Raw genomic sequence first — 24,701 nt, 5'->3', positions numbered from 1 at the left:
AAACAAAACTTACAAAGAAGAAAAGATGGGCAGCTCAACAAAACATGTAGTATTTATCATATAGGCTTTCTTGAAATGAAAATTTACTGTCACATATTTTGAATCCTCTCATGTTCTGCTATGCGCATGACATGCTTTTTTCCCTCTTTCTTTGTATTTAAGTTCCAATATTTAAGTTTGTGATATGTTTTTGTTTCTTTTCTCTATTATGTATTTGTGTTCTGGTGTTTGAGTCTAAAATAAAATTGAAAAAAATAATAACAATTATAAAGATCGACTTATCAGGGAAAAGAAATTTGCGGCCTATTAGAAGTTGTTGGAGAAAAAGGATGAGAAATCAAAGCAAAGTTCAAATAGACCTGAAAAAAGAAAGATCATATGAGGTAAAGGAGGAGTTACTTCTTGAAAAGTCTATTATTACTACCTCAGGAAGGAGGGAACTAGAACTCTTGGGGACAACTGGCATCAGGAATAATGAGAAGCCAAGTACAAGGAGGAGATTTTGAGGCAAATAGGTAAAGAAATTTAACAAGGGGAAAATATACATCAGTGGTAGACTGCATAATCAGGGAAGTGGTGGGGGAAGAACCCTACCAAAGGACAGGTGTTTTGACACCTGAAATAATTGGCATTGTTCTGGAAGTGATGCATAATGAAAAAGGGGAATCCACTTGTCAAGCAATAGAGAAACTGCCTGGAGGAGAGGGCCTCCAATACCTTGAAAGTTTTGATTGTATGAAGGAATATAGAGAAAAGAGAGACCAAATAATTACAGAGGTCGTGAAATCAGAGAATGAGAGTCTAAAGTAGAAAGAAAGGAAGGATAATGAAGTAGAGAAATATTTTTTAAAAAGAGGCACCCAAAAAAAGGAAATTTTAAAAACTAATAGGACTAGTTGAAGGGGAAAAGAAGAAAGGGGGAATTAACTGATTAACCAAGAGGGAAAACATGGGAGAGTGGGGGAAGGGGTAGAATAATTATATAACCAGATAAAAACTGGAAACAAAAAGGAACTAATGAGCAAAATCCCAAAATGAAAGATGTGAGAAATAAGAGCATGGAATTAGGGGTGAGAAGAGAGTAGTGTGAACAGGCCACCTTAAAGAAAGAGTAAGGTAAAATAACTGAGAGAACACAATAATCAGAAGAAGAACTTTAGATGGAGAAGAACAAATCTCTAACAACTTGAAACACAAATGGATTAAATAACCCCAAAGAGGGAAAAAGAGGAACAGATTAGATAAAACAAATCCTACAATCAGTTGCTTATAAGAAACACATTTTAAAAACAAAGACATACATAAAATATAACTGAGAGGATGACAAAAATTTACTATACATCAAGTGAATACAAAAAAGCAGGAATGGCAATCATATTATGTGACAAAGCAAAAACAAATATTCAAAAAAATAAAAAGGGAAAAACAAGCAAATTATATATATCCGGATTTATAAAGGAAACATTAACTGAACTACAAGACATAGTTACACAATACCAACAAGACACTCAAATCACTCTTTAAGTCTAAAAGAAAGATAAACAAAAGGGAAAATCTAGAACAAATATCTGAAGAACCTTCAAAGATTTGTGAACAAAAGCTTTTTGGATGAATCTAAACTTCAAAGGCCAAATACTTGAGGAACCTTCAAAGGTTTAAGACAAAGGTTGTTTGAATCCAAACTTCAAAAGTTTGTGAACAAAGGTTTGCTCAGTGAAGTTTGGATTCAGTCAAAGGACCACACTTGAGGACCTAGAGGGACACATGTGGCCTCGAGGTCACAGGTTCCCCACCCCTGACCTAGAGTTTAAAAACTTAAAAGTTGTCTTCCAAATGGAGCAGTATAGAAATAAACATTTTTCTCAGCAGTCCATGGAACTTTTTACAAAAACTACATTAGGGCATAGAGATATTGCAAAAAAAAAAAAAATGCAAAAAGGCAGAATTAGTTAATAGATCCTTCATAGACTATATAATACAACTAAAGTCATTGGTTCAGGAACCACAAATAAAAGACACAGACCCACAGAACTTAAGAGTGAAACTTTTAAAATGAAATCAAAGAGCAAATCACTGAAAAATTGAATGGCCAATTAAAGAAAATTATAATGGTGAAACAACATACCAAAATTTCTGGGATGCTGCTGAAGAGTTCTCAGGGAAAAAAATATATCTTATATACATAAGCAAAATTGAAAAAGAGAAGACTAATGAAATGAACCTGCATTCTAAAAGCTACAAAGTCAACACATAAACCTAAAATAAGCAGCATTAATGAGGAGATATAAAAAATTAGAGGGGAAACAGATAAACTGGAAATGTAAAAAATTGAAATGATAAAACTTTTTTTGAAAGACTTAATAAAACTGATAAATCCTTAGCCAAATATGATTAAAAAGAAAAGAGCAAATCAAATCAGTAAAATAATGAATAAGAAAGTTGATATCACAGGAAAACCAGAAGAAATAAAAGAAATAAGTAGAACCTAATATAGTTATATACTAAGAAGACCAAAGAAATAGAGGAATACCTTCAAAAATACAAAATCCCAAACTATCAGATGACCAGAGAGATATCTTAACCCAATTTCGGAAAATAAAATAGATCTATGGATTAACATAAAAATTCCATCAAATATTTAAAAAACAGTACCCATACTGAAAAAATTAACAAAAGAAATCCTTATATGAATCCAATACAGTCCTAATACCTTAACAGGAAAAGATAAAAGAGAAGACTATCAGTCAATATCATTAATTACTCAAATTTTTTAATAAAATACTACTCAAAAATTTTAAACAAAATCCTCTTAAACAGATCACAGCAATTTATCCAAGAAATCATTCATTATGACCAAGTGGGATTTTTACCAGGGATGCAAGGATGGTTCAACATTAGGAAAAATGTCATCACAATTATCATATTAAAAACCAAAACGACATATAACCAACTCCAAGACTGATCCAACCATTCTGAAGAGCAATTTGCAACTATGCCCAAAGGGCAACCAAACTGTGCATACCCTTTGATCCAGCCATACTACTACTAGGTCTGTATCCCAAAGAGATCAATCATAAAAAGGGGAAAAAAGACCTATATGTACGAAAATATTTATACAGCAGCTTTTTTGAGGTGGCAAAAAATCAGAAATTGGGTAATTCAAGGTTGAACAAGTCACGGTATATTAATGTAATAGAATACTATTGTGCAATGAGAAATGATGAGCAGGCAGAATTCAGGAAAGACTTATAAGAGTATACACAAGTGAAATGACCAGAACCAGGAAAACATTGTACAGTTAACAAAAGCACTGTGTGATGATCAGTTATGAATGACTTAGCTCTTCTCAGCAATACAAAGACCCAAGACAACGACAAAGGATTCATGAAGGAAAATAATATTAACAACCAGAGAAAGTGATGGGGCTCTGAATAAGTTTTTTCCTTTTGGTCTGTTTCTCCTTTCACAACTATGATTAATATGGAAATGTTTTATATGATTGTGCATATATAACATATCAAATTGCCTATCATTTTAAAAGGGAGAGGGAGGGGAAGCAGAAAAATTTGTAACTCAAAACTTTTTAAAATGAGTGCTAAAAATTATCTTTACATATAACTGGGAAAAAATAAAATACTATTAAAAAATAAAAATATGCCAAGGAAAAAAAAAGCCCACAAAGAGCACAGAAGGGTCTGTTTTTAATATAAACAGCATTTACTAAAATAAAAAGTAAATACCATATATGATGGGGATACATTAGAACCTTTTCCAAAAACAGGAGTGAAGCAAGAATGTCCATTTTATTCACTGATACTGAATATAATTCTGGAAATGCTAGTAATAGCAATAATATAAGATAAAGAAATTAAAGGAATAAAGTTAGGTAAAGGGGAAATAAAACTGTCCCTATTTGCTGGTAACATAACAGTATACTTGGAAAATCCCATGGGAATCAGCAAAAATACTAATTGAGGGGGCAGCTAGGTGGCGCAGTGAGTAAAGCGCAGGCCCCAGTCAGGAAGACCCGAGTTTGGTTCCGGCCTCAGACACTTAACACCCACACAAAAAAAGCTAGACTTGTAACCTTGGACAAGTTACTTAACCCCAATTGCCCTCCAAAAATAAAAAAAAAATACTAATTGAGAAAATTAAGGTGCAGGCTACAAAATAAATCCTCAAAAACAACCATATTTCTATGTAATAATGACAAAACCCAAGAAGCAATAATAGAAAGGGAAATCCCATTCCAATTTAACTACAAAATACATAAAATATCTGAACATTGACCTACCAAAGCACACAAGACTTGCACAGAGTCGATTATAAAGTGTTCCTTAAAGGAATGAAGAACAACTTAACTAGCTGGAGGACTATTCAGTGTTAATGGCTAGGCCATGTAATAAAAATGACAATATTTCCAAATTTACAGTTTTAATGATATACCACTCAAATTACCAAGGGGATACTTTATAGAACTTGGCAAAAATAATTTTTAAAAATTCATTTGGAAAAGAGATTTAGAATATCAAGGGAAATGATTGAAAAAATGAAATATATTTTATGAAATGAACTATATTTTAAAGCATCAGTCATCAAAAACCACCTTCTATTGGTTAAAAAATAAATAGCTCCAGGGCGGCTAGGTGGCAGTGAATAGAGCACCAGCCCTGCAGTAAAGAGGACCTGAGTTCAAATCCAGCCTCAGATACTTGACATACTTACTAGCCCTGTGACCTTGGGCAAGTCGCTTAACCCCAATCACCCTCCAAAAAAAGAAAGCAAATAAAAGCTCAATGGAACGGACTAGATAGACAAAGGAAAATTGGGAACAACTGAACAAAATTGGGAAAGAACTCAACAAGTCAGTGTCTGATAAAATAGAAAACAAATTACCTAGGAAAAAAAATTCTTATGATAAAAACTGCAGAGAAAACTTGAAAGCAGTTTGGCAGAAACTGGACTTAGATCAACACCTTATTCCATGTTACACAATATATGCTAAATGGATAAATGACTTTAATATTTAAGACCACACTTTTAAAAAAATCAGAAGACAAACAGATCATATACTTCTTCTCAGAGCTATAGATAGAAGATATATTCTTTTTTATGTGTTTATTTAGTATTTTGTTTTTCCCCAGTTACCTATAAAAATAACTTTTAACATTCGTTTTTAAAACTCTTCAAATTCTCTCCATTAAGAAGGTAAGCAATTAGATATAAGTTATACATGTATAGTCATGCAAAACATTTCCATAATAGTCAAGTTGTTAAAGAAACACAGACAAAAAAAAGTCAAGAAAAATTAAGTTTTAAAAAATGTGTCAAAAGATACATTCTCAACCAAAAAGGAAAAGATAAAACTAGATAACTTTGATTAATTAAAACAAAAAAGCTTCTGCACAGATGTTAGAATGGAGAAAAAAATATCTACCAAATTTCTCTGATACAGGGTTTGGTATCCTAACACATATAAACAATATACAAAAGACTAATAGCCATTCCCCAAAGTATAAGTGGTCCAGTTCTCAAAAAAAGAATTGCCAAGTATTTACAAGCACATCATTAGAGAAATGCAAATCAAATAACCCAAAGGTTTTACCTAACACCCTGCAAACTGTAAAAATGACAAAAAATATCAATATCCAATGCTGAAGAGGATGTCAACTGATAAGCACACTAATACATTGCTGGTAGAACTGTGAAATGGCACAATTTTGGAAAGCAATTTAAAACTATGTAAATAAAGTGACTAATGTCCTTACCTTTTGATCCAGAAACTCCATTACTAGGTTTCTACTCCAAACAAGCCATTAATAAGAAGATACACTAAAATATTTAAATCAGTATTTTTAGTCATAGCAAAGAACTGGAAACAAAATGTGGTACATGAATGTAATGGAATGTTACCATGCTGTAGAAAATGTGTGTGAAGAATACAGAGAAGCATGGAAAGATCTATACGAACTAAATGAAGCAGAATGAAGTAAGCAGAGCCAAGAAAACAATATACAGTAACTTCAAGAAGGTACTATAACTAGAAAGAACTACATACCAATAAAACCCCCTAAAACCCAAAAGTGAATTAACAAATTATAAAGATCAAGCAAGAAAGGAATGCAGAAATGAGAGGACACTCCTAAACCCTTTCTTCCTAGAGGTGGGAAGTTCACAGATGTTACACCCTGCATGTTTTCAGTCTTTTTCAATGTACTAATCAGTAAGATTTTTTTTTCCTCCCTAAATTCCTCCAGAGACATAAGCACATACATACATAGGGGCATCCAGGTGGCTCAGCGAGTAAGAGCACCAGCCCCCGTGGCAGAATGACCTGGGGATCGAATCCGGGCTCAGATACTCGGCACCACACCCAGAAATAACAGGCCGTGTAACCTTGAGCAAGTTACTTAACCCCAATTGCTTTAATAAAAAAACCACATACATACATACACACACACAGTCTACAGGATGGAGAGGAATACCTGGGACAACTCTAATAATGAAAAAAAAAAAACAGAAGTCATTAATAAAACTTATTTTAAAAAACTTATAGGTTCCCCCTCATTAGTCTTCAAGTAAAAGTTGAACAACAGTATGTCTAGTAGGTTGTAGAGGGGACTCCCTCTTCAGGTCCTTTCCAACTCTTTCCAACTTTGAGATACTGATTTCTGGTAAGAGTAATTAATTAGCCTTATCAAGAAGGAAATTTCTTCATCTCTTCTTTCCCTTCCGGTAAACAGAAAATAATTGACTTCCTCTCATTGATGATCTTCACAAAAAGGTGAAAACTTGCTGGTGATGTTCAAAATACGATTTTTTTTTCAGGCCTCAGAGGCCCTATCCAACTAATAGATTCTGTGATAAGTGATTTGTATAAGGTTGAACAGATTCAGCTAGAGAGAAAGGGTGGAAGTATTAAGAGAGTGTGTTCAAAATCTTAAAGGAAAAATTACAAATGACAGTAACAACTACAATGTGGTTAAACATATGGATGGCTAAAAGTAGAGTGAAGGTGAAAGTCAAAGGAATTGTAAAGTATATTATACTCTATTTTAGGAAAATTAATCAGCATTAGTTGTCAAAACAAATTCAAACAGTATTACAGAAACCAAGGATTGAGTTTTTGTGACTTGCACCAGGTAGTGGCAATACCGTGTTTCCCCGATAATAAGACACTGTCTTATTATTTTTTTGGACAGAAAACCACCAGAGGGCTTATTTTCAGGGGAGGGCTTATTTTAATGAACATTGACAGCAATTTTAATAAACAGGTAAATGGGAACAAAAAAATGTACCTTTATTCAATAAGCAAATCACTGGGGAAGAACAGGATGACGCGCTCACTGCTGCAGCTCTGATTGGATGCAGCTCGGAGCGCGGCCTGCGTTTCACCCAGGGTGGGGGGGACGGTGCATACAGAGGGTACCGTAATGTAGCGTGTAGCACAGGGGATCACCTTCACTACAGTAGCAATCTCAATAGGGCTTATTTTCGGGGGAGGGCTTATTTTAGAGGAATCTTACACAGTAAGGGGAGGGCTTATTTTCGGGATAGGTCTTATTATCGGGGAAACACGGTAGAAACAGAGCTACACCTCTAAGACACTGACTCAACAGAATCTGGTGACCAATTAGTAAAAAGGAAATCCAATAAATGCTGGTCTCATTTAACTTTCTACCTTATCAAACGGGGAAAAAAATCTAATGAATAAATAATACCGGCTGTCCAGGATTTGTTGTTGTTATCATCCTTCAGTCATTTCAGTCATGTCCCACTCTCCATGACCCCATTTGGGGTTTTCTTGGCAAAGATACTGAAGCATTTTGCCATCTTCTCCAGCTCATTTTACAGATGAGGAATTGAGGTAAAAAGGGTTGAGTGAATTTCCCAGGCTATTAAGTCCTCCTGACTTCAGGTCTAGCACTCTATTCACTGTGCCACCTAGCTGCCCTGTTGTCCAGACATAGTATGTAACTGGACAACCCATAGTGATGGTCCTCCATACATATATCTCATACAAATCTCATGGATGGACAACAAAATGAAACCAAAACTGAATAAAGAAGAGAGTGAGCTTAATTGCTTTTGGGAAACTAGGCAACTCTTCGAATGAATACAAGTTTTTACCTGAAACCAAGACCCATCTTTTTAATATCAAAATTGTTCCACAGTACTGGCAGGTTTCTGATTGAAAGTCATCCAAAGGTCAAGGGAGAAGTGTGTAACAGAGACAAGTAGGGTTTAAATATTAACAATGAAGAACTTGTGGGAGAAGCATCAAGATATAATCAGAGACATGTGACCAGAAAAGGACACATGTTAATCATAGTGGGTGCAAGTAATAACTAAGTAGACCATCTAAACTAGGGGAAGGGAACTTGCAGCCTTGAAGCTATATGTGACCCTCTAGGTCCTCAAGTGTGGCCCTTTGGCTGAATCCAAATTTCACAAAACAAATCCCCTTAGTAAAAGGAAGCCTCAAGGATACAGGTTTCCCACTCCTGGTTTATACTAATCTTCCCTGGCATTTGTATAATGAAAAGAGATCTCAAGAAATGCCCCTACCATATGGGATGGGTTCCCTGTGGAGGATTTATGGGAGGACATGGACAAGACAAACTAGGTGACATGGTGGATAGAGTTCCTAGCCTGAAGCAGTAAGACCCAAGTTCAAATCTAGTCTCAGACACTTCCTAGCTGTGTGACCTTGGGCAAGTCACTTAACCTTGTTTGCTTCAGTTTCCTCATCTGCAAGATAAGCTGGAGAAGGAAATAGCAAACCACTCCAGTAGAAAATCCAAATGGGGTCACTGAAGAATTGGACACAGCCAAAAATTAACTAAATGGATAAGAAACTCAATGAGAATTCCTGGATGAGCTACTATCTGCACTAGTGGAAGGACAAACATTGCTGAGATCATAGATCCTTCAATGCATTTATTTATTTATTAGTTTATTTATCTGTTTTTGCCTTTTGGAGGGCAGTTGGGGTTAAGTAACTTGCCCAAGGTTACAAGGCTAGTTTTTTTGTGTTAAGTGTCTGAGGCCCAAACCGAACTCAGGTCCTCCCAACTCCAGGGCCAGCACTTTACTTGCTTGCTGCACCACCTAGCCACCCCAATGCATTTATTTTTTAAAGGAAAAGGAATCTGCTGGTAATTTAAGTAAACTCATTAAAACGTTTTGTGCTTACTTCTAGAGCTGTGATGACATCATTAGGAAAGTTGAGTTTCAAGTAAAATTTTAGTTCTAGGTACTGCTTTTGCTAGGTTTCAGTCATATTTTCTATGTTTTACTATTAAGCATGTGATTATAAGTCCTTGGACTATCAAACATTACTTCTTCCAACTTAGTCAACAAAATGCTATTATTGTGCAGCATATAGATGGGTCATGTGAAGACAATGAAGAATCGCTGATTTGTCAAAAAACTAAAGTTACTTTTTGATCATTTTAGCATTCATTTTTAAACCTAAAAGAGATCTTGGAGATTATCCAGTTTTCATAATTAAGAATTTAACTTAATGAAAATCACACAGTTGGTTAGTAGCTAAATTATGCCTATAACCGAAGCCGCCTCTTAGCCCAAAGTTCTTTCCACTATATACCACATTGCCTCCTTACTCATTAAAACAAATACGATTTATAAAGCTCTCACGAAGGCTTACAAAAAAATTAATGGCTCACACTGGCATTTCAGTTAACAATTCTCTACAGGCAAATAATCTCTCCGTAGTTCCCAACCAATTCAGTAATACAGGAAGAAACAAAACCAATGAATAAAAGACTTCAGACTTCTTACACCCTGTTCCTATCAAATAACTATAATCCCTACTCTAACTTCAACAATATTATATTCTTTGGCAGAGTGACTTACCTTCTCCAATAGTTGTTATCTGAGATATAATCTTGCCTGGTAATTAATCTATCCATTAATAAAAATCACAAAGACCAGGGCGGCTAGGTGGCACAATGAGTAAAGCGCTAAAGAACTGGCCCTGGAGTCAGGTGGACCTGAGTTCCAATGCAGCCTCAGACACTTAACACAAAAAACTAGCCCTGTAACCTTGGGCAAGTTACTTAACCCCAACTGCCCTCCAAAAGGAAAAAAAAAAAATCAAAAAGACCTAACATTTTGATTTCACTTTTGCAACATTTCACAAATATGATTACTTGTCTCCTGACACTGATTCTACTCTACTCCAGGTCATCATCACTTCAAACCTGGACTACTGTAATAGCCTACTAGTGAGTCTTTCTACCTCAAATCTCTCTTCACTTTACCCAGCCTCCATTCGGTCACTAAAGTGATTTTTCTAAAGCACAGCTCTAACCATGTCATGAACTCTCTCGATCTCTCCAAGGGCTCCCTATTCCCTCTAAGATCAAATACAAAATACTATGTTTAGCATTCAAAGTCCTTTATAACTTAGCTCCCTCCTCCCTTTCCAGTCATCTTATACCTACTCCCCCAACATTCTCTCTTCAATTCAGCGGCACTGACCTCTTGGGTTATTCTACAAACAAGATGCTCCCATCTCTCAGCTATGGGCATTTTCTTTGCCTATCCCCCATGTGTAGAATGCTCTTTCTCCTCCATTCTGCCTGACTTCCCTGGCTCCCTTTTGAGTCCCCCCCCAAAATTCCATCTTTTACTGGAAGCCTTCCCCCACCCCTCTAACTTCTAGTATGGCATGTTCCCTTTGTTAATTATTTTCATAGCTTCCTCTGTATATGTTTCTTTGCATATGATTGTTCCTCTTCTACCTTAGATTTAAGTTCCTTGAGGGCAGGTACTGTCTTTCACATCTTTCTGCACCCCAGTGTTCAGCACAATGCCTAGCATAAATGTTTATTGATTGATAGTATTTATATGTATCTATGTAGAGGTAACAGACATAAAAAGCATACATATTTACTTCAGACACCTTTCTGAACCTACTAAGGAGGTGAGACAGACATTACTGCACTCCCCTCCCCAAAGATTTCCCACATTCAACAGTCACTCCAGTTAATATCTCATAAATATATATACATTCTCTTCTCCAGCAAATTACATAGATGCCTTATGGTTTCTAATATGACCTTCAGTACCAAAACTTTCCCAAACCTTTATCAATCTAAGAGACAAAGACAAAATTAAAAAAACAGGAAAAGGACAGAAAGGGCTTTCTCTGTCAATTCAACACCACATACCCCAATGTAACTAAATACAGAGGTATGCCAGGGTCATATTTATTTAGAATTTGGCAGATGTTCCTTTAAATCTCAAACTCCTATACAATCAAAATGCTACTCTGCTTACAAAAATTTAATTTGCATGGAAATTTTCAGGAACTTCTATGCTTTAAAAAGGACTTTATTTTTTAAATAATAAATCATATTTATATTGAACTTTAAAGTTTATAAAGTTCTTGCCTCCTAACAACTCTTCAAGAAAGGTAGACTAAGTATCTTTATATTTATTTTACAAAGTGAGACTCAAAGATATTATGCTACCGAGGCACAAAGCTTTTAAATGTCAGATACTTGAACCCAGGTAGAGAGCTTTTTCTACTGTATCACACTGCCTCTCAATAAAAAAAAAAGGGGGGGGGCATCAAAGTATAGTAAACTACCAAACTAGGAATGTGTGACCAAGAGATATTGTTTCTCCATTTTGGTCTAATAATGTGAATTATATCAAAAGATATACAACTATGTTTCAAAAAAAATATTTCTTGAACTATTAACTATACTAGGAAAAATATAGACCCATGAAAATTGCTACAAAAGAATTTATGAGATTAGGTTAAATTCTTTAATTTTTGTTCTGCTAACCTTACCATTTTATATTTTTAAAAATATTCCAGGGTGGCTAGGTGGCACAGTGAATCACCAGCCCTGGAGTCAGGAGGACCTGAGTTCAAATGTGGCCTCAGACACTTAACACAAAAACTAGCTGTGTGACCCTGGGCAAGTCACTTAACCCCAATTGCCCACCAAAAAACAAAAACAACCCAAAAAAATATTCCTCCATCTCATTTAAGTTGGTTTTATTAGCATATAGTTGGGGTAAAATAACTTCTAATAATTTCTTATTTACTGTGAATTTTTTTCATTTTTGATACTGATAATCTGCTTTAACTTTTTTTTTAAATCAAATTTGCTAATGGTCTGTTTATTGTTTTGCTTAAAAAAAAACCCTAGTCTTACTTATTTTTTGTTTCAATTTTGTTGTTCTTTGATTTTTCAGAATTTCTATTTTAGATTTTAGCTAGGAAAATTATTTTGTGTTTTCTAAATTCACTGGTATGTTTACTTAGATAAATCTCATCTAATTCTTAATTGGTTTTGAAACAGCCTTAGGAAAAGGGGGGAAGAGAGGGACAGGAAAGCTAGTTCCATAGCAACAATGTTCATGCTCACCCAATAGCAACATAATGCCACCTAAGAGACATTAAGCCACTTGGTGAAAGGGAATCTGAGTCAGGAAGACCTACCCTAAACTCAAGTCCCACAGCTGACACATGGTACTAATGGCAGTGTTACTAATGACAAGTCACTTCTCATTATCCCAGGCAACTAAGACAGGCTACAGAGAAATTAAAATCAGTAGCAAAGATCTAAAGCAAAAAAGACAGACTAATAGTCAAGGGACTCCATTAAACTTAGATAGGACCAACTTTCATCTTGGGAGATTAGCTACTGGCTTTTGCCAGTAGTAGTGCTGGGTTTAATCATAAAGTTAAAATAAAATTATATTAATCAGGGAAACAGCGTTCATTTTGTTGTTCAGTTTAGTCATATCAAATTCTTCATGCTCTTATTCAGGGTTTTCTTGGCAAACTGGAGGGGTTTGCCATTTCCTTCTCCTAAGGAACTGAAGCAAATAGGGTTGAGTGACTTGCCCAGGGTCACACAACTAGAAAGTCTCTTAGGCCAGTTTTGAATTCATAAAGATGAATCTTCCTGACTCCAGGCTCAGCACTCTATCTACTGCACCACCTGGCTGCCCTAGACGGTACTCACAGTACCTAGCAAAATAATGCTTAGTTTCTACAGCATAAAATCTAATATATTTCTAAAACAAAAAATGGCATATGAAAGATAAGTTCATCTTCTGATGATAAATATCATAGACATAGTAAATTTTATCATTTGTTTTAGCATTATCTTTTTATGTGAGGAAAAAGGCTCAACATTCACACTAAAAACAATTGCACTTGCTGGTATTCACAGGCACTAGTCTTTGAAGACTTACACCTTAATACTTAGAGAAGCATACTTTCACTCTCCTGGGATCTTGTACAATGACAAATTGATGAAAGGCCAGCAACAGCATCTCCATATGGCATACAAAGAAACCTTAGTACTGAAAACAAGGGTTATTCCAAACCATAATCTATATGTTGGCTAGTGGGGAAAGAAACAATACATTTTGTGAGATAGATAGATAGATGATAGATAGATAGATAGATAGATAGATATAGATAGATATAGATAGATAGGTGGATAGATGATAGATAGATATAGACAGATAGAGAGATATACACACGAATTCTAGACAAATGACCTGTAAATAAGCAATGTTATGGGAATATGAACTAAATCATAAAAACTGTATTTTATTTATTCATTCAGAAATCAGAGGTTTCCCAAAAATGAAAGGAACAAAAAGGACTAAAAGAATTTACAGGGGGGAGTTTGGAATTTCAATACACTAACCTTTGATTTGGTAATATACTGGTTCTCCTAAATGCACCATCATGTGGCATGGTTTTTTTTGTGCTTGACGTATTTTTTTTAATTAAATGAAATTAAAATTAATTGTTTTGAGAATTTCCGGATTCCCAGTGAGATCACTAAAAAAACCCCAGAGTACTGAAAAAGGAGAGGAGGGAATAAGTAAGCACTTATTTAAGCCCTACTACATACCAGGCACTGTGCTAAGATCTGATTAGAAGAAAGTCAGTGGTCAAGACCAGACCTGTAGAAATGTAATGCATGATTAAAGATAGCTAGTCATTGACAGAAACGTTGATGCTTTTTTGATCCAGATTTTGCTTGGTAATAGAGGAAGTTTAAGATTATTTTCCAAATTTAGGTAAAAATCTTTCTTATATAACAAGAGGGTAGCAAGTATTTGTCTTCATTCAAAACATGACTTCTGAACTTTGACACTTTTATACTGCTTATACAGTCAACAAATTGCAACCTGCATTAGTTACTGTCGAATATACATTTACAATACTTCGAAACCAGACTGTAACTCCTTGAAAGCTAAGGTACTGGTTTTTTTTTTCCAACCTTCCTCAATACCTAAAATAATGAGACATATACATTGTTGTTCATCTTTCCTTTTCAAAGAGAACCAATAACATCTTGGGGGGATGTCTTGACTTGCACATGAATCGGATTTAAGTGAGCCAGAGATGTACAACGTTGTTAGCTTCGTTCTCTCTTCCAGTCATCAAAGTAGAGGCAAGACAAAAGTGAAAACAACTAGCAACAGCCCCAGATGCAAATGGATAACCTTGGCATCTTTAATGTCTGACCAACTCTGCCTTAGCTGCCTTCATGGATACTGGAACAAATTGTTCTTATCTGCCCATTCTACTGAGGAAGTCTTCACATGCTTGGGGTAGACATTCCCCTAAATCACCAGTGGGCTTGAGGCCTGTAGTTTACCCTTAACCTGGTTTTAGCCTATCTCCCCTGGAGTGTGACCTATACAAAAGCTACAGCTTCTAGGAGCCACAGTAAAAGTAGGGTAACAGGTGGACACCAAAGGTGGATGAGCAGCCCTGAAAAGGGCTTGGCAAGCTCATACACCTGACGTGCTACTTCTTGCTAGTTCTTCCTCAACACCTCATAAAAGGACTGGAAAGATTAAAGACCTTGGTAGGAAGGAACCACATCATTATTTTCAAGTATAGCACTTGAGAGGTTTTCATATGTTAAATCAATATAGATTTACATAAAGATCTATACAGATTGCAGCTTATTTTAAAAAAGTTAAAAAAAAACTTTAGAATAGTAGTTCTATCCCAAAGTGTAATAGGGAAGGTTAAGGCAGGGATTTCCTCACTCTCTTCCTTGGAGATTTTCAAAAGGTCAGGTAACCACTTGTTGGGGAAATTGTACTAGGGATTCTTGAATAGGAAGTAGATGGGACTGGGTGTCCCTATACCAAAAAACTGGTTAATTCTTTTGAAGTCTCAAAAAATTCTAGATGCTCTGGTTTGTGTTTTTTTAATCTGTGCTTATTTTATTTTTCTGTATTCGAATATAAAGCCCATCTATGATATAGAGATTCTGTGATCCTCATATATTGAAGCAAATTCCAGTTCAGAATTTTCAATCCATGAAGCTAGTACTGAAATGATTAAGATGCTCTTTCCCTTATTACCAGCACAAAAATTTACTGGGTAGTTAACAGTTATACACTGGAACAATAAAATTTCGATTACTTTTCCATATGATGCCCAAATTACGTTAACAACTTAAACCTCCACTCCCCACAAACGAATTGCTTATTTGCAATTATGAAAACAATTTCCTTAATTAGAAGGAAATATGTTTATTTAACAAAATGTCTAAAGGGGGTGGGGTCCTGCTTCTGGTATTTGTCCAGCAATCTTAGGTAAGCAACATTCCATTAGACTTAATTGTTTTTTTTTTTTTCCGTCTGGTATTTTGTTGCAAGACGTTGATAGGTTCAGCTATCTATTAGAGGCTTTCAGCTCTCCTCAATATACCCGCCTGTTACTCTTACATTTGTTGGACTTTACAGTAGAAAATACCAAAGGTTCTTGGAACTTTAAAATTAACATTTTAACATTTATCTTTGTTTACCACGAAACATTCTTGTAAACCTAAGACTTAATTAAAGAAAAAGCATGTTGGAGAAATCATTTTACAAATTTAGTGCTTCTATACAGAAAACTAATTCTACTAATAAGGTGAACAAGAACTGACATTTATAATAGCCTCAAGGTTTACAAAATGAAGTTTTTTAAAAAAGAGTCAAGTAGGTTAGGGAGAAATCAACATACATTCAGTTATTCTAAACAAACTACCATATTACTAATATATCACATTGTGGAAAACTTACACTAAACTAAAATAAAACAAAATCTGAGGAGCTCTACAGAAAGACCTAACTAAACTAGGCATTACCATAAAGGGAGTTAGGTACACACCCCTTTCCAACGGGACACTGGTAACAGGCCAGAAAAGAATTACAAGCAGCACCACTCGCACCGGTGCAGGGGAGGGAGGGGTGCGAAACGAAAAGGGTGGAAAGGATTAAATCCCCTAGCATAATTCCGGGGAGGATTTGAGAAGGTGCCTAGGGGGTGGGGGAGGGTGCTAGGGTTACTACTACTCTAAGGGAAAGAAATAACAGGAAACTCCCGGGTTGTGGGGCTGGGGGAGGAGCCGGCATTATTTATCCGAGCTTCAGGCAAGTGTTAAGTTTGTGTTTCTCCTCAAAGAACCGTGGGGGGAGGGGAGCTTCAGGCAAAGCCACTTCCCAGATGTTAAGGGGGGAAGGGAAGAATTACAACTCGGGTCTAAAAAACCTCAGGGCTTATTTTTCGAGTGACAGGATGACGAGGGGATGGCAATCCGGCCCTTTGGGACCTGGCAGAGATCGTTTGGTCACCGCCGGAGGGAGACGAAGAGCGCAGAAGAGTGGGCCGAAGGGGTACCCCGCCGCCCGGGGGGATGGGCGTTACCTGCAGGGTCACCTCCTGGGGGTCCCAGTGCGGCCGCAGGTGTCGGAGGAGGCTTAGGGCCCCCTCCCGGCAGCGCTGCTCCTCCTGCTCCTGCACCGTGACGTTCAGCTTCGGGACCTCCGGGGACCCAGGGGGAACGTGGATGTAGTTGGCCATGGCCCAGACGGCAGCGGAGACGACCACGACGGCTACGGCAACCGCGACGAGGGCAGCGGGGGCCGACAGGCTGAAGCCGGGCGACGCTCGGGGCTGAGGAGGACGGAGGGCGCGAGTGGGGCGGGTGAGCGGTCGTAGGGTAGCGGTTGGAGCCTGGCTCGCGGTTGCTGGGGAGGGGGGCAATAATAGGAGGGAGGGTCTCGGCTACAGCTGGAAGGAGCAAGGGCGGGTAGCTCGCAGGGAAAATTCCACTTCGCTGCGCTCTACTGCCGGCGGCCCCGGTGCATGCCGGGACTGGCCTGACTCTTGCGTCACGGGAGGGGGTGGGCCACGTTCCTGACGTCACAAGCAGAGGCCGCGCTCTGGCTCTGGGCTGATGCTGGTCGGGTGTCTGGTGAGGCTCGTGGTCTGGAGGAGGGTCAGGTCGCGTGTGCCTGCGCTACCGTTAATCCCCTTTCTAGCTAGACTTACGCCTTGGGGCAGCGGCCCAAGACTGTGGGCGAGGCTGCCGAGGCTCCATGGAGAGAGAGGGCCTTTTAGGCCAAGGGTTTGTAAACCCTTAGGGGGTGAGAAGCCGCAGTTGTGCCCCTGGAGGATCCCATTGGAATGTAAGAGCTGAAGGCCAGGATTGTTCTGGTGAACTGTGGCTCTCTGAAAAAGAAATGTACCACCACACTTTAAGTTTAATTGGCATCAGTTGACATTGTCTTCCACATTTTCTTAGTCTGTAGTCAACAAAACAATAAATCAAACCCTGATACGAAAATAGGTTTTCCATTTTCTGAGGTGCTCGCATTGAAAATTTAACAACTGGCTCTCCAGAAGTTGGATAGAGCCAGCTCCAGCACCACTGTTATGAGGAACGTAGATCATTAATTATCTAACCCAAGCCCACTAAATTTACATGTGAAGAAAGAAGTCCAAGGTCACCCCCTTGTTAAGTATCAAGAAATGCCCATCATAACATCTTCAGCTATAAAATAAGGTGGTTGGACCAGAGATCAAAGGTCCCTTCCGGTTCTCAAATTCTGTGATTCTGCTGTGACAAGGGTCTGCTGACTCCAAGTCTGGTGATCTCACCTTTGCACCACACTGTCTCCTGTGACGCATTTTATTTGCCTTATCTGCAAAACAATTCTGTGTCAAGGAAAACTAAAGTGATTATATTTTCATCTGTACTCCAAGAATAGTGTTGCTAGGTTCATAAAGAGGGTTAGGGTTGCTCTGGAGACCCCAAAATACCAACACCCCAAGTCCTACCGACTCGTCTTCTCTCAGCCAAAGAAAAGTAAATCTTATTAAAAGTTCACTTGTACTGCTGACCGACTTAAGTCTGTGTTGGGTCACTCTCACACACAGAGACAAGATGGGATCTTATATATAGAAAGTTGTAGGAGAAATCCAGGGGTGGTCCAGAGGAGGAGTCTGGGGAGGGTCTTCAGGAAAATCAGATGAGGTCAACTAGTGATTAAGGGTGGGAAGTTGTCGGAGGCTACCTGGAGACTACAAACAATGGTGGGCTAGACCAGTTCAAGGGTGTATTGATATTTTGCATAGGCTCAAGGGTGGGAAGTCTAGTAACAGAGGTTTGGGCCCAGCCACAAAGTAAGGCTGATGGCCTCATGCAAATGCCTCATCCAATAAGACGATTTAATCAGAGTTCAAGGGGACTTCCCAGAGCCTGTACCTCAAGGAAAGCTGGAGAGGGCTCTCAGAGCCCATACCTCATTATAATGGGGGAGGGAGGGAATACTGAACTTGGATCTTGGTGTTTATTTACTGTTTCCTTAGGCAGTCGATCAACAAACTTTTAAGTGTCTACTCTGTACCAAACATACAATAAACTCTGGGGATACAAAGACAAAAATGAAACACTCCCTGCCCTCGATGAGATTCCATCCTAATGGGGAAGAAGACTGAAGGGACATACTATATCTAGGCAATATTCGGACTATATAGCAAAATGAAGATGTGGGAGTTTGGGGGTAAAGGTCATAAGCAGTGGAAAGGATAAGCAAAGGAAGCTTCATGTGGGAGTTGGGTTTTGAAGGAAACCAAAGATTCCAGGAAGTGAAGGTGAGGAGAGAGAACATTCTAGGCACAGGGGGATAGCCAGGTCAAAGGTACAGGGACTGAAGGTGGAGAGTCATATGTGAAAAACAGCAAGTAAGGACAGTGTGATTGTATTGTGAAGTGTGTAGAAAGGAAAAATGCATAAAAAGAGTGGAAAAAAAGGAAAGGGCTTGGTTGTAAAGAACCTTTAAATGCCTGAGTTTATATTTGATCCTCAAGTCAACAAGCATTTATTAAATGTCTACCAAGGTCTGGGCACTGTGTTAAGGACTAGGAGTAAAACAAAGGCAAATAGCAGTCCAAGTTTTTATACCCAGAGGCAAAAATAAAACCAAAAAAAGGAGTTCACAGTCCAAAGGGGAAGATAGCAGGGCAAAAGCAATGTACAATTAAGCAACACATGGGATAAATTGGAGATAATCTCAAAGGGAAGACATCTACTAAGATAAAAAGAGGACCACATCTTGCAGAAGGTAGGACTTTAGCTGAAACTTGAAGGAAAATAAGAAGTGGAGATGAGGAGATAAAGAATTCCAGGCATGGGGGAGCCAGTGGGAGATGGAGTGTCTTAGGAGAGGAACATCAGGGACACCCCAGTATCATTAGATCACGGAGTTCAGGAAAGGGAAGTAAGGTATAAGAAGATGGGAAGGATAAAAAGAGACTGGGAATGAAGGGCTAAGAGGCCAGGTTACGAAAGACTTTAGAAGCCAAACAGGATTTTGGTGTAACATGATCAGATCTATGCTTTAGAAGAATCACTTTGGCAGCTGAGTGGAGAATGGTTGAAGGGAGGTGAGACTTGTCAGAGAAAGCAAATAGGCAGGAACCAATAAGCACCAAAACTAACTAAGTTGTTGATTTTATGAGTAAAGATATATTTGTGATAGATTGTAGAAATAGAAACAAGATTTGACAACCTATTTGATGTATAAAATGAGAGTACAAAGGGTAGCTAGGTGGTACAGTGGCTAGAGTGCCACTGTTAAGTCAGGAAGACTCATCTTCCCAAGGTCAAATATGTCCTCATATACCTACTTGTGTGACCTGGGTTCCCTTAATCCTATTTGCCTCAGTTTCCTCATCTATAAAATGAGCTGGAGAGGAAATAGCAAACCTCTTCAGAATCTTTGCCAAGAAAACCCGGAACAGAGTCACCAAGAGTCAGACAGCTGAAAAATGACCGAGTAAGAGAGAGAAGTTAAGAGGACAAGGCACTGAGTTTCTCTGAGGCTCAGTTTCTTTATCTTTAAAATATGGTTAATAAGACTTGCAATACCTGTTGTCAAGAAATTGCAAATTCCAACACCCTGTATAAATCTCAGCTATTGTTACCAAAGTCATATTGGGGCAAACTTAAACAAGGTTATTTTTAATTAGCATCATAGAAACCTTGTCTAAGTTTATCCTATTAATAATTTTGGTAGTAACGTAATTCCACAGTCAGAGTGTAATAGATCATATTTCTCATCAGCCAATGTAGGGCAAACAAGAGGGGAGAGAACAGAGAACAGAAAAAGAAAAGAGTCTCTTATGTGCTTGGCTTAGTAAATAGATTGTGGTTACTGATCATTGTTTAACATAGCTTATTGTTAGGTGGGGAAGGCACCCAGGGAGCTCAGTCCTGAGGTCAATATTGTGTTACTAAATTTTATAAGATTTCCTGGTAGTGTTGTCTCAGAGTTAGGTTCACTGTAGCAGTTGTTTCCACAAGCTATTGGTCTGGAAGACAGGGCAGAAACTAAACATTCAAGCATATAGTAAGGCATACAGGCATAATCATTTTTATGAAGGTTGTACGATAACTACTAAATTTAAATAGCCCTCAAAATTAACAATGTTAGCTTAATGTCATTAGATTCAATTCTTTGTGTCTAAAACTCCCAAACAAAATTTTCAGAAAGGACCTCCTTGCCTTAGAATCCACTTTTATAAATTACGAAATAAATACCTCACCATAGATAATGTTAAGCTTCCTCAATGAAAAGAGGAAGAAAGCAAGATCAGTGAGCAAGTTTTAATCACTCCCCTGTATGTATCAGTCACTAAGCTAGGCAATGGCAACATAGGGACAAAAATGAAACAGTCCTTGCCATCTAGGAATTTATATTTTTCTGTGAGAGGTAATGTCTATACAAATAAATGTAGCATCCCCTCTGGGAGCTACCTTCTCAACTTTGTAATTACTGGTTTGTAGATTGGGTCCCCCAGAGGAATGATTACTATTGTAGTACTCAGGGAGTACTCTATGGGTCTATGTTCCTAAAACTACACAGAACACAAGCTTTTTTGGTAGCCATTAGATAAAATTAGCTGAAAGAAAAGTCATTAAGAGAACATAGTAAAATCAGTAGTTATAAAACATTCTTCCCTTAAACCTAGAGCACAAATTACCTCTCATAAATACAGTAGCTGTGGCAAAACTGAAAAAAAAAAAAAACTTAAAATGTACTGGGAGCAAAGTGTATATATGTATATACCTGCCACACACCAGTATATATATATATATATATATATATATATATATATATATATATATACACACACATATATATATATATATATATATATATATATATATATACCTACATGCACATACAGTACATGTGGCCAAGGCAATTCATGTCTCCACTACTATAGGGAAAAAATATCATTTGTCTTTTTGTGACATCTCATTCCTTACCTAGGTGCAACTTCTTTGGTGGACAGGTTGTCCTTCTAGGCTCTTTGTTTTTGCATCCTAAAGTTTGAAGGACCACTGATAGGTTTTCAGCTGAGGAACTAAAAGGAGCTTATGACCTAGCTACAACTTCTTCTCAGAAGAACTCAGAGAGAAACAAATGATGGTCTGATGCCCTTGTTCATTGTCAGGATTTTCAACAAGGAGAGAGTTTTGCTGAGAAATCCTGATATTCATATGTTTTACAGATGTGAGAAGTAGCAAAAAGTTAAGTTTTCACAGGACTGTAAACTTGCTGAAATGAGGCTACTGATAAAAGTAAGGTTAGCAGGCCAGATAATAGCCTTGGGAAGAATTTTGACAGAAGAAGTTGGATTCTCAGTTCCCATAGAACTCCTAGATAATACTAAAAGTGAAATAAAATAAAAAGAAACTGACAACAGCAGATGGATTTGACCAGTTAGAAAGGAGACAGCAGCCTTGGGATGCTGAGGCCCAGATAAGGACACATCTAGGTTAGACAGGTAGGGGGTAGGGAGGGGGGGCAGTCAATATTCTGTGGTTATTACTGCTCTTGCTTAATGAATCTCATGTATTAGGTATGTTATCTAACAGAATTAGAGCCTCATTTTAGTAATAATGTATGATAATGGGGAGGTGTACCCAGAAGAGAATGAACCAATCAATCCTCTGAAGGCTGTGTGTAATGCCAAGCAAAGGCAACTTCCAAGATTCAAAATACCAGCATAGGAACTCTCCATTTTATTCAGTGACAAATTAAGGCAAAACATTCACAGAACAAAGAAAATCAAAATACAGCATTTACCAAGTGTGATTCAATAATTTCCAAGTACTACACCCCTGGAAAGTACATTCATTAGTCAATCACAAAGTCTCTCTTCTAAAATGGAGATTAAGATTAGTTTCCAATCATAAAGTATATTCATTTGGTCAATCACAGAGCACAAAAAAGTCAAGCTTCCCACCCCTGGATCACCACTGAATTCCAATTATCATCAGTTAACACCAAGCACCTTCTCTAAAGGGGAAGTGGAGAGCACAAAAGCCATCTACCCCTGAGCTACAGCAAGGTTAAGATATTATCACTGCATTTAATACCCAAAGAGAGGTCTTTTCTTCATCTTGACCCAAGGCAAGTTCTCAGCAATCTTTGTTCCTGAGGAGACAAATCTTAACAAAGCCATAATATATATTGCCAGTGTCCTCATCAATTCACTACACAACCCTCAGGACCCCTGAAAATATCAGCAAGACCCTCTTCCAGGATTTCTGTAAACATACAACAAGAAAATCCTTCTTCAGGGCTTCTGAACCAACAGCAAGGACCTCTGCAACAACAGCATTGTCCTTCACCAGTGGAAAAATCTGGCAAAACAACATCAAAACAGACAGACAAAATACCAGCATCACAGACATGTCTCCTTAGTCCTTGGCAGTTTCAGGTGGCAGCTCTCAAAAGTCCTAGGCAGCTCCAGTTGGCCCTCAGCAATCCTCTCTATCTCTCTGCCTTCACGATGCTTCTCTCAAAAGTTCTTCTGTCTCTCTCTCTGCTTGGGCCTTCTCTAAATCCATGGCACCAGCTCCTCCTAGTTCAGCCCTCTCTTTTCACATCAACAAGTCCATCCCACAAGTGGGATTCACAAGCTCTGGGCATCAACACTCAACCCGAAAACCAAGCCAATACAGGGGGATCTTTAAATTCCATTACTATTTCAGAGTATCTGTACCAAACTAATGTATAAAACGTACTTGGCTTTTGTATCTGGGACTCCTCCTTCCACAAGAGGGATGTGGTCCACTTCTGGCCAGAAGTGTTCAATTACTCTGGATTTCTCCTTAATAAATTTCTTTTGATATCATATTTTTGGTATCAATTGTGTTTTTGCTTTTCCAAGTTGGTATTTCCAACACAGATAACACATAGGAGGAACTGAAGTTTTCAAACTCTAGTTTCTAACAGATTCACTCTTGATCTGGTCAGACAGGTAGATAGCTTCAGAGGGGTTAGTAATCAGCTTTATTCTAGGCTAGTCTTCTCAGAGTGTTGCTGGGAGAACCAGCTCCTTTAGCATTCCCTAATCACCCTTCTCATAGGGACTGGCAAGAAGGGGGGACAACTACACCTACATCTCAGTGGGGTCAATTGAGACAGGCACACTTTGTGCACTTTCCTAAATCCCCTCAAGCCTCAGTGGGAGCTGGTTGAGGCACACACAGATTCTCCTATGGGTTCCCCATGGTTTCTCCCCATTCACTGACCAGTGCCCACAAGAATGTATCCTGCCAATATGAAGCTCACAAGTTAACTTAAGCAATATTATCATTCTGCACAAGTGTACTACATATTACATTATGTTACTCTTTATCTCACATCCCAGCCTCAGTAGGACTGTATGTCACTGTGATTCTGGAAATTACTATCTAGAATCCTTGGGGCTATTCTGGGAGTTATTATCTAACACCTGGAAATTAGACATTCCCATGACCAAGGATCCTGAGAAACTAACTCAAAGAAAGATAACAAAATCCTCCTTATGTATATCATGTGACACACAAGTGATCAGATTGATGGAAAGTTACTGCATACCTACTTTTAGACACTGGTCAACTTGCCCATTTACACAGGATAAACTTAGAGGATAGCAGGAGCCTAATAAAGACAATTCATTACAAGAATTTCTTATGTACAAGAGAGTTAGTTGGACTCTGATGAATAGGTGGAGATAGTTGGAAAATTTTCTCAGCAGAGTCTAATCAAAAGACACTGTTTTTAATTACAAAGATTATGTGAACCAGACAGTGGGCTCAGAAACAGATTACTTCAAGTAGACATTGTCTACTATAACCTAACAACGAAGATCAGATGGGGAAAGGACTAAATTCAGCTGTAACAACATTCCTACATAGATCTTCAACTAAAGGGATTATTAGAGGGTAGAGGTTTGTGACAATACTAGCCATCCTAGGCCCTCCATAAATTTAGCTTTAGGTTTGCAGGATTATAGTTCTAATGAAGATGATGATTATGCCACAGTAGTCAGTCAACAA

At 37.9% G+C, this 24,701-nt stretch overlaps 1 protein-coding gene across 1 annotated transcript in view; it reads right to left on the bottom strand.

Annotated features, from left to right (window-relative positions):
- The window catches only part of LOC138176103 (ethanolamine kinase 1), a 76,931-nt gene extending 59,746 nt beyond the window's left edge, over nt 1-17,185 (bottom strand). The window contains exon 1 of the mRNA XM_069106849.1: nt 16,724-17,185. Coding sequence (XP_068962950.1) covers nt 16,724-16,879 — 156 coding nt within the window. The 5' untranslated portion in view covers nt 16,880-17,185. The remainder of the gene's footprint in view (nt 1-16,723) is intronic.
- Between the last annotated feature and the right edge of the window lie 7,516 nt (nt 17,186-24,701).

Source organism: Petaurus breviceps, unplaced genomic scaffold (genome assembly GCF_028583685.1).
Source record: "Petaurus breviceps papuanus isolate PSGF00001 unplaced genomic scaffold, PetGlider_PUasm1.0 81, whole genome shotgun sequence".
NCBI lineage: Eukaryota > Metazoa > Chordata > Mammalia > Diprotodontia > Petauridae > Petaurus > Petaurus breviceps.
The sequence above is the reverse complement of the archived record's forward strand: the minus strand, read 5'-3'. Positions and strand labels throughout refer to the sequence as shown.